Source organism: Cetorhinus maximus, chromosome 12 (assembly GCF_964194155.1).
Source record: "Cetorhinus maximus chromosome 12, sCetMax3.hap1.1, whole genome shotgun sequence".
In the NCBI taxonomy this organism is placed as follows: domain Eukaryota; kingdom Metazoa; phylum Chordata; class Chondrichthyes; order Lamniformes; family Cetorhinidae; genus Cetorhinus; species Cetorhinus maximus.
Window position 1 is genome coordinate 47,702,558 of NC_135890.1, and position 11,345 is coordinate 47,713,902.

At 40.4% G+C, this 11,345-nt stretch overlaps 1 protein-coding gene across 5 annotated transcripts in view; it reads right to left on the reverse strand.

The window, feature by feature from the left end:
* The window catches only part of cwf19l1 (CWF19 like cell cycle control factor 1), a 43,806-nt gene extending 32,828 nt beyond the window's left edge, over nt 1-10,978 (reverse strand). For 3 of the 5 annotated variants that reach the window (XM_078553541.1, XM_078553542.1, XM_078553540.1), the window contains exons 1-7: nt 10,830-10,978; nt 8,296-8,380; nt 6,733-6,817; nt 4,744-4,845; nt 4,365-4,579; nt 3,158-3,276; nt 1,233-1,317 (exon numbers count right to left, since the gene is read on the reverse strand). In XM_078553541.1, the coding sequence (XP_078409667.1) occupies nt 1,233-1,317; nt 3,158-3,276; nt 4,365-4,579; nt 4,744-4,845; nt 6,733-6,817; nt 8,296-8,380; nt 10,830-10,852 (714 nt within the window). In that variant the 5' untranslated portion in view covers nt 10,853-10,978. Of the gene's footprint in view, nt 1-1,232; nt 1,318-3,157; nt 3,277-4,364; nt 4,580-4,743; nt 4,846-6,732; nt 6,818-8,295; nt 8,381-8,817; nt 8,837-10,281; nt 10,361-10,829 lie in introns of those variants that run through there. The other 2 variants (XM_078553543.1, XM_078553544.1) reach the window with 2 other exon arrangements.
* Between the last annotated feature and the right edge of the window lie 367 nt (nt 10,979-11,345).

The window sequence follows — 11,345 nt, forward strand, 5'->3', positions numbered from 1 at the left end:
ACAGAGCAGCACTCTCAGCCCAGATTGTGTTTTTAGGGCCTGTAATTACCTTTGGCGGATGCGCCCAATCAGTGGGCCCAGGAGCAGTCGGGAAACGGGACTCTGACCACGATTGCCCCCGACTGCGATTTCACGCTGGCTGGTCAATTAACGGCCAGCCAGCGTGAAACATGCGCTGAATAGCTCAGCACTTCTGGGTGGGGGGGGGGCGGAAAGAGGGTGGATGGTGAAGTTTCCACGGGCAAGGGTGAGCGCTGCGAGAAAGCTCCCTGAAGGCAGACAGCTGCCTCAGGGGGCTGGAGACCTGAAAAAGCTAAAATAAAGATTTTAAAAGCTGAAAAAGAGAGTCCGTGCATCACAAATCAATCATCTGATAATATAGCTGATAAAAATACTGTCCAGATATTTATTTTTATTTTATTTAATCATGGAAATTTCATCCCACCCTTGGATGAGGTTTGATGAAAAACGCAAAGGCCGCCTGGCCAATTTGCCCGTCCGCCAACCATAAGGTTGGACTTGCAACGAAAAATCAGAGTCAAATGTGCCATTAATGGGCTTAATTGCCCTCTTAATTATCAGCGGTCACGCTTCTGACTTTTGCGCACGCCTGCCAAGCAAAATATCACGCGAGTGCGCGGTGACATCAGGACGCTCACCTGGCATCTTCACGTGCGATTTTATGTCCAAATTGGGTTGGGTGCATGCCTGCCCTCAGGATGTAAAATGCAGCCCCAGATCTCTCGAAATGTCTCAACCCATGACCTTATGACTCAGAGGCAAGAGGGCTACCACTGAGCCAAGGTTGATACATGCAAAGTATAATAGAATGGTAACAGCACAGAAGGAGGCCATTTGGCCCATCAGTGTTTGGATTTTTAAGCTTTTTTTTAAATATAAAGTACAGCAATCATAAAAGGTAATTTTACATCCATCTCCCAAATGAGACACTAATTATAGATCAAATAACCATTTGGATATACTAGCACAAAATTCTCACTGTGTATGTCTTAAGTTCCTCTTCACTATTTTAATGGGAAACAGCACATCGAGGAATTTCAGACAACAACCTAAGTGCATTATTAGTGTTAAATGACAAATGTAGATTCAGTAAATTTAGAAAAACAGACTAAAAAATGAACTCAATGGGAAATTCTACATTAACATTTAAATTTTGAATATGTTCTCCCAAAGTATAGCCATGCTGGTAATTTAGGATTTTGCTTACTTGCCTTTTTCTTACTAGAATTGCTGAGATTTGCCAGTGCTATGAACCTGCTGACATGCTGTGCATTTTCCTGTAGTGTCATATGGTTTCTACATAAACAAAAATGATAACATTTTATTGTACGGCAGATATTAATCTAATCACAACAGTTATGCTTAGATCTCCATAGGTAAAAGCCAAGCCATATAGACCAGGACAATTGTGGATTCAATCTGTGCTGCCTGCAGTTAACCGATACTAGCTAAAGAACTCTGATTAATCAAGTTTGGTTTCATAAAGTATGGAAGGGAAAAAAACAGCCAGGGTTCATGTACCTTATCAATATCCTGAGGCCTGTGCTAGAAAAAGCACTTCATATAGCAAGGTACTTAGTGAAGACAGGATCAGACTCAAGTTATGTTAATTCTATAGTTGAATTCCCTGTCAATATTTCCCATCTAGGTTCATTCTTGAAAAGTGTCCATTTAGCTGAGCAATCAGCAGCCTTCTTCAGCATGTGAAACTGGACCATAATGGGAATTGTCATCTTTTATAGGATTGAATATTAACAGTTTTAGTACATATTCTTTACACATCAGGCAAACTTTTGAACACCCTTGGATTGTTACTCAAAACTGCACTAGCTTTGTGACGTGAGGGTGTGGTTCAAATCCACCTGAACTTATTTACATATCATGGAATGCAACATGAAGCAGTGCACCTAAGCTGCACTTTACAATACAATTTTTAGTTTTTTCCCCTTGCACCAAATAATACTCATTGGTGCATTTAAGACTAGTAACCTGCTTCAGCTCTATCAGAATAGCAGAAATAGGGTTTATCACATAAAGTAAGCAGTTTTAATAAATGTATCTAGTGTACCACCTGCAGCTAACCTGATTTTAAATCATTGACACGAACTAAAAGAAACCGCACAATGAAACTAATAAATGGCTCTGGTGTACATTAGTCCGTTTTAGTAAATTAAATATTTAAAGTTTGATTTTTTTTTTAAAGTGCCAACTAGTGCCTTTGCACCCTAAAAACAAAATCTAGTTTTTCTCTTGAGACCCCTCAAAAGGCCACGGATGCAATTGGCAAAATCTTGCCATTCTAATTCATTCAAACTGGGGGCATGGATGGCTTCCAGTGTCATGACTTTTAAACCAGCATAAAATATTGCGGAAACTCAATTTCTGCTGTATGCAACTTGCGCTTTAAATTTCTTGATCTTTTATGCTGACTTAGCCGATTTCAGGCCTAGTGGAAGCTCTGCCTCGCTAACTACTGGGTTGATTTGATTGTCTATTATTTTTACTCACCTCAATTACAGCTTGCATTTATATCACTATCTGGGTGTACATGCACTATAGTCCCATAAAGCATCAACCTTAGGAATTAAATCAGTACCAGTAATTCCTTTGACCCCCTTTATTTCTCAAAATGATGCTCACTTCCTTTTTCCTCTCACATTCGCTAATCCCCCACCAGTCTCTAATGGCAGCTCAGTAACATCACCAATTTTAGTTGACAAAATCAAATACAGCTATTACAACATTTGGCATTGTTTTGCACTTAATTCTGAATATGTTGCAAGAACCTAGAACTATTCTTCAGTTTGCAAAAAAAAATTAAGAACCATGAAATAACTTTATACTTACTCAATGTAAAAAAAATGCAGGAGAATAACTTCACTCTTCTACAAACTCCATCCCCTGGCAGTGCCTGTACCTCATCTAAAATACTTTAAACTATTTCAAATGTGCACGAAAGTACCCCCCAGCAACAAAAAAAACCAAACTGCCTTCAGTTACATAAGTACTGAGTACAGAAGAACAGCCTATAATTTGTGATGGATGAAGCTACAGTTTACAGGTACAGCATTTCACGAACAAATACTTTATGTGTATCGATATAACCAGTTAAGAGTTCAAATGGCCATAATGATACCTGTAAGGCAACCTTTCATAATTGGCTCCTTCCAATGCAGCAAAATGATATCGTGGTTTTAGATCAAATGCAAGATGAGCTACAGAGATGGAGCCGCATGACTTTATATCAATAGCTTCCTGTCAAAGATATTAAACTGGTTAGTCTCTGCATTCGTTTTCAATCAAGGCTACATTAAAACAAATTGCAAATTCATATTAATGCATTCAATTTAGTCACTTTACTGTACTTAAGTCCAATGCATACATTTTGTAAATAATATTAGAAGGATATTTAAACAAAAGCAAAAAGCTCCTGCTAAGCAACTAGTGTCTGATTTTTTTCCATTCAAACTTTAACAATCGCCAAAACTCCCCCGATATAAAACTCAATTTTGTAGTGCTGTAGTCAAGACATTTTTTCCATTTATATAAAGCGTATGCACAACATGTCTGGCTTACAATCCTACAATTATAGTCAATTTTCCTGTGCACAAACTGAAGTTAAGTGCAATATAAAAACATAATAAACACAATGCAAATTTGGTCTTTTATTTCAACTGCTCAGCTGCTTGTGTATTGGTTTAATGGGGAGAATTTTCTCCCCATTGGGGGGCTGGTCGGGAGCAGGCACAGAGCCAATCGCCGCCCGCGATTGGCTGCGCGCTGCCATTTTACGTGGGCGGGCCAATTGTGCAGGCGGGTGGAGGAGGGAGAGTTGAAGCTTGCGTGCGCACGAAAGAGCACAGAAATCTCCGAGGCACGGAGCTGCCTCAGGGAGATTAAGTTCAATTTCAACCCTCAAAATAAAAAAAAGTAAAAATCATTTACAGACGTCCCCTCATGTGACGCTGTCACATGTTTATCAAATGTTTAAAAAAAATTTATTAATTTAATAAATCCTTCATGAAACCTCATCCCAACCGTGGATGAGGTTTCATGAAAAATGCGAAGGTTGCCTGGGCTCTTCACCGGCCCGCCAACATTAAGGTTGGACGGGCAGTCCTGTCAAATTAGTTAATTGTTTTATTAATGGCCTTTGACAGTTCAGCGGGCGCGCAGCCGACTCTGGTGCGCGTCCGCCGAACGAAAAATCGGAATGACGCATGGTGACGTCGGGACACATGCCGGACGTCACCGCGTGTCATTTTATGCATTGGTGTGCGGGGCCTACCGCCGTACACTGAACAGAAGATCCTGCCCAATAAAAACTTAAGTAAAGAACTGACCAGATTATTTCCATATTGCCACACTCCTTTTGGCCATTGTGATGTCAGCAATATGTCCACACCCTTGAATTTGGAACTGGCCGTTAGTGAACTCTGCAGTGTGGTCATGTCTTTTGATGTAAAGCAATAAGCAGGTGCAGGTTCATGCTGGGCCTCTGTACCACTCAAGTAAGCAATCTGCAAACCTGATGCACCTGTAAAAACACCTTTACGACCTATAGAAATATAACATACCAAAATTAAAGAAAAAGCCTACCAAAGTAAGGCCAAATAGTTTTTTAAAAGTTAAACATCAGTAATTGAATCAACAAATGTTTCACAATGTAAGGAGTGCACATCCATAATGTGGACACTCCAACCTACGAAGTATGATACATACCTAAATAAGTTATGTTTTCTGCCAATTCGCATCCATCTACATCTGGGAAATATTTTGTGGTCTCCTGATTGTTGGCTCCCAATACATATGTTTGCATGGGAGCTAAAAAAAAAACACACATCTATCAAAATGTATGACCAAAATAATACATTTTTGATAAATCTTACAGGAAAGAAAATTCAAACCATTGAGTGACTTCATTTTATTGTTTCTACATTTTGTGCGTAACAGGCCAAGCTTCTAACGATACTGATCAACTATCACTCAAAAAAACTTTAAGAGTTTATCGAAATAACATAAACGCACTGTACTATTCTAGTTAATGAAAATGACAAGGATGCATGGAAGTGCACGTTCAATCGGAGTGTAGCAGTTTATTGAAAATATATGGCAGCATCGCTTACACTGATTAGTTCTTCAAACTTCTCTTACTCTCTAAGTTATCATATTCCACACCATCTCAACAGATCTATTCTTTCCCCTTTATTTTAATGTTGATAGTGCATTTAGTTTTTGCTTCAGCTATAAGGTGAAGGTACAGTAATGAGCAAGAATTTAAAATACTGAACACATTGCATTAATGTTGAATCTTCGATATACTTTGTGCAAAATAAAGCATTGGATTATATTAACTGGGGGAGGAGTACAATGAATGAGCTATCTAGGAATCAATCACTGCTGGTTGCACTTTTGATCATTTTGGTTGCAAACAATGAGCAGAATTTTGCCCTAGGTGGGCATGCGGGCCCCACTGGCTCGGCAGCAGGCGGACAGCCAACCCTCGCCACCTTAACGGGGCCCGCCGCCATTTCGAGTGGGCAGGCCAATTAAGGCCCGCCCAGCGGCCTGCCCAACAGGAAGCGCTATGTGCCTCCTGTGCAGGGGGTGGGGGGGGGGGGATTCCCCATCTGTCAAAGTGCGCTCTCTCACGCATGCGCGCAAAAGAGCACACTGCTCCCTGAGACCAAGTGCTGTCTCACATGAGATGGGGCATGTTAATAAGAAACACATTTGCTTTATGAAACTTTTTAAAAACGGACATGAAACCTCATCCCGCCAGTGGATGAGGTTTCACGTATTATCAGAAGCCCGCTGGGGCTCCTGGCCTGCCCACCAGCCTTAAGGTTGGACGGGCAGGGTCTTTAACAATTTTAATTAGCCTGTAAATGGCCTTAATTGGCCACTGACAGGTCGGCGGGTGGACAGCTGATTTCGCTGTCCGCCCGCTTTCCTGAAAATTTAAAGGGACCGAGATGACATCGGGGGTTCCTCCCGACGTCATTTTCCCGTTGGCGAGCAGGCCCTGCCCCCAAATCGCCGACTGGAAAATCCTGGCCAATGTTTTTGATTTATCATTATCAAAAGATATTTCTATTTACTATTCAACTTTTATGGTAATTTATACTAGTTTGGGCCATATGATATTTTTCTTCCAAGTAGTAAATGTTGCTATAGAAAATCCACTCATTCTCTAGCTTTTTAAATCACTATCAAGAAGAAAATAAACCTATAGAGAATGTACCATCTCTGTTAGTAAAGGCTTCCAAAGTTGCACAGTACACCAACCACTTCAAGCAGACACATTGGTGTTAACACAATTTTCCTGCAATGTGAGGTGGAAGATAAAACCCAAAGCGATTACTTTTATTTTCTAGCTAAGAGTCAAGTGCAAGTAGCCATGGTATTCACATATTAATGAGATGCAGATGGTGGTAAGATTCGAGTTTGCCTGAAATCAACTGATCTTTTATATCAGCAATTAGAAATTAAGTAATTAAGGTAGCTGTATCTCAATGAGGAACAAGGAGCTTATTGATAGCTGAGTCTACTAGATATATTTGGCATTTTAAAATGATATTAAGTATGCAAGTGCAAAACTTGTAATTAACTTCTATGGTGATGCTAATGTTTATCGTAAGTGGTGAGGGCTCTTTGCCACATCTAAGTATTTTCAAGATTGTTACAGAAATTTAGTTCATAATGATTTACCTTTCTTGGCTCCAGATTTGTATTCTGCCCATTCTGATTCTGCCTCTGCTGTGGTTCCAAAGAAATTTCCCACACACAACAGCAACTATAAACATAAAGAAATCACATATCAATCTACAGATCTGGGTCTTTCCCCCTCATTCAAATGTTGATTAATAGTTGCTAACTCAAGAGGCTTTGAAACAACGGGTTCCAATTTTTGTCACATTCTTAATTAAGACATTGTTAATAGTCAAGGGGATTACTTTTAATAGATTTTATATGCAGCAACTGTCATCTTCTCGCTATCACTTCAAAAAGCTGAAGTGAATTTCATGTAATTATTAAACTTCTGGTGCAAATTACACAATGAAGAAGCACTAACTGTTGGATTCCACTATGGCAATCTCCCATCTACAAAATGTAAGTGCAGGTCAATTTCCAAAAAAAAACTTATATATTAGCTTCAAAATTGTAATACCACCTCTAGGTTCAAACAGTAAAGTTCTCAGTTTCCCTTCAACTGATCTTCTCAATACTGCTGCTTTACATTCAACAATTTGTTCCCTACATTTTCCAATTTAAAAAAATGCTACAGATACCATTGTAGCAGTCCCATATTGGATGACAGTCATAGTCAATATCATTCATGTGCTTCAAATTGTCTAGTAATAATGAAGAAAACATGTATCAAAAAGTTACTTGAACCACTAAACAATTCAAAAATACAATACATAATAAATCATAAAATGCCTTGCAGAAATATAAGAGAGCAACTGAATTTCAAAATTCACGATCTGCTATTACAAGTTCTGGGAGTAGTTTACAACACCCATAACTCTTCTCTCTCCAGAGGTTGGGATCACCATTCTAAAACAAAATCTCATTATTTGAGAAGCAAAATGAGACTCAGTCATCTTAAACAACAAAAATACTATTGAAATACTAGCTGATGCAAAATTTGTATGCAGCTCAGATTCAAATGTAAGGTACGCAATCTGCACACTTATACACTTATGAACAGAGACAGGAACTATATTTTCATTCTATAGATACAGCAAGATTTCTTTTCCTTGCAAATTTTAAAACTTTTTATATTGAATCATGAGTCCAGAACTCAAGCCATGCAATGCTTTCCAATTCAATAAATAGTAGTCCTGGGAGTTCCTAGGGAGGAAGGAACTCAAGGTTCAACTAAAATATATATTTCAAAACATGTTTTAAGATTTAAAAAAGTTTCATTAAAAATGCCTGTAAACTTACAACACAAGTTATAAAAATGGAACCCAATTCCAGATAAAACTATTGACTATTACACCATAGTGTGTTCATAGAATGTAACAGATTCACTGGTCCTTACAAACTACACTTTTCAACCCATGCAAATCCCAATTATCTTCAAAACAAAAATATGATCCAAACCAAAACTATACATTCTTTAATGGCCAATTTGAATTTTGCATAGAATTACAGTATAATGCACACATTTTTATCATATATTCAGGTGTTTCAATGATTTTCAAAATAGTATTTACAGACAAAAGTCACTTGACAAGGCCCATTTATAAACAATTATGTTCTCACATCAAAATCTCCACTTTTCTTTTGAATTGATCGCACTCTGTTAAACAATGCATTCAGTTTCCCTTCAACATCTCCACAAGCCAATCTGAAAAGTAAAAGAAATACGCGCCATTATTTTTGTTGAATAGAGTCAGCACAATCCAAAATAATTGCATGAGATTAAAATAGGTAACATTTCAGTCAATTGCACTCAATGTATTGAATTTGTGTTGAAAATCACTTTTAATTTCTCTGAAAGGATGAAGAACAAAAAAGTACAGTAATTGTTAGGGTGAATAAAAGGCCAAATAAAAGGGCATTTACCTCAAAAAAACGTAATTTTTTTAGTAGATTTAAACCACGTATTCTCATCCTATTTAAAACACACTTTTCAACAAATAATATTGTTGATTCATCTACGCACCAAGGTTATTAGACAATGAAGGAAGAGTAACACTATATGCTTGAAGTTATCACTGTTGATTATTAAAATTGTTGCAAAAATTGAATGATTATATATGGTGTCAAATCCTGAACAGTCACCTCAAGCAGATTAACTTCCTCAGACAGTTTCTGTCTGCCGTCTTTCAAAGACATTCCATCAACCACCAAAGCAAATAAACCTTGTCCAGAGTTGCAGAGTTATGGAAGCATCTTTTTTGTAAGCAAGTCAAATGGCAAGTATTTTTTTCTTTCCCTCTTTGGTCTCTCTGCACACCATCTTAAGTTGCAGGGGTCAGCTTCAGTTCTTTCTCAACATCTCCTACAAAAATATGTGCTAAAACATTATCTTGAAGCAGCCTGAGCTCTTCTTGAATGGAATTACCTAGCCTCTGTTCTGCAACTCCCTGGAACAAACCAGCTGATATGCCAGAAGACATATAAAAGAAAAATATTTGTGCATCAGACCAGAATTAGCATCTTACCAACACATAATCTGTTGAAGTTTATTTAAAAGGATCACCAAGCCAGGAGAACTGATGGTCTCTTTCTGAATCAATGTACCATTGTGTATTTGCAACGATAAAAATATTCAATTCCATTGTACATCAGTTTACACCTGAGAAATATGGCCTTGTTACGCAATTAACAAAAAATATCTGTGCAATATTATTTGCATAGGAAACATTTATATTCTTTGCTGATTTATTTTATAATAAATTAATCTGATAAAGAAACCTGCACAATTTCAGCTGAAGTGGAACTAAGATAAATAGCCCTTTAATTTCTCTAAAAAAAACTATCAGAACTTGATAAGCTTAGATATGTCTCTTTTTTCAGCAATACTCAAGTTCTATACTACTAAATGACTACTTATATCAGAACTGAATATATGCTGAAATTTCTGAATTTTGTCCCATTTGACAGTCAAGTAGCAACATGTGATGTAAATTTAATGGAGCCATTTATTTCATTCTCTTCTCGCTTTCTACAAAAAGGGAAAGAGAATAACACTTTTTTTCACTAGTTCACACAATGGCCACAACATAGAACCTCTACATTCATCAGCAACCTTCAGGCTACATTTCATTAAACACTTAAGCCTCTATTTCTCTTGTGGGCTGAATTAAAGGCCAATTCCACCCATCCATTGAAGGTGCAATAAAAATTCAGATCCTTTCAATTCTTCAAGAAAATTTCTTTACATCTTTCTAATATCTGACCAAGTTACTGCTTTATTTTTTTCACGTCCATCTTCCGTTCATCTAATTGACATTTTCCAAAAGGGAACTTTAAACATATCCATTGCCAAAGCAGCCTCCAGTTTCATTTCAATCACGAGCTTCATGGATGGATCAGATGGGTATTTTGAAGAACAGTAACTGAGGCACCAGTAAGACATGTGGACGCCTTCCATTGACAACTTTCCATCCCCTGCTCAGGCTGAAGCTCCCATGTGTCAGTACCACCTGCTCATCCATTCAAAAACCCTTTTATCCCATCTCCCAACATTTTATAAAGTGTTAAAGGGATTCTATTATAACAAAAACACATTTTTTTAAAGACCTCTATGATATTTTTAACTTCCCAGCAGATGGTTGAGGTTAATGTTGAATTCCAGACTCCAGGACAATCCGAGTTGGCAACACCAACCCCCACTGAAGACAGTCTCCGCTCCAATCCCCCTAGCCCAGTGTTCCGGTCAAGTATGGGACAGGGAAATCTAACCCGGCCCGCAGGGAGACTGGGAAATCTAACCCGGCCCGCAGGGAGACTGGGGAATCTAACCCGGCCCGCAGGGAGACTGGGGAATCAGGTCTGTGAAACCCAGCAATCAGGCCTTGTGGTGAGGCAGGCGGGCGGGGCAGCCTGGGGATGAGAAGCCGAAACGGCTGCTCCGTAATAAACACGGACAGCCAGGCACGGAGAGCCCCCGGCTCTCCTCTCGTCTCCCCTGCCGCCGGGCCGCACTCGGACCCGACTCTCCTCTGCCCCACTCCCGACTCGGCCCCCTCTCCTCTGTCCCACCCCCGGACCCGACCCGGCCCGGCCCCCCTCTCTCCTCTGCCCCACCCCCGGACCAGGCTCTCCTCTCCACTCTCCCCCGGACTCACATCCTGAGCGCTCTCCCGCTCATCGCTCTCCCCGGCCTCGCGCTGGCGGCGGATTCAAACCAACCGTCACCGGCCGCGCGGCATTCTGGGTAACATCCCCCCCGGAAACTATAGCGTTAAAGTTCCTGCTTCCCTCTCCCTCCTCCCCTACCCCTCTCTGTACCCCTTCAATCCCCCTTCCCAACTCAATCCCCGGCTCGATGGCCCCGCCCCACCTCGATTCCTCCTCCCTGCCTCAATTCCTCCTCCCCCTCCCCGAACCACCTCCCCTCAACCCCTCCCCTCGTCGAACCCCCTCCCCCTCGAACCCCCTCCCCCTTCGAACCCCCTCCCCCTTCGAACCCCCTCCCCTCCCCCTTTGAACCCCCTCCCCTCCCCCTTTGAACCCCCCTCCTCAAAACCCCTCCCCTCCACCTCCCTACCCTCCTCCCTCCCCTCACCCCCTCCCCTCACCCCCTCCTCGAACCCCCTCCCCATCCCTCCTCGAACCCCCTCCTCGAACCCCCTTCCCCCTCC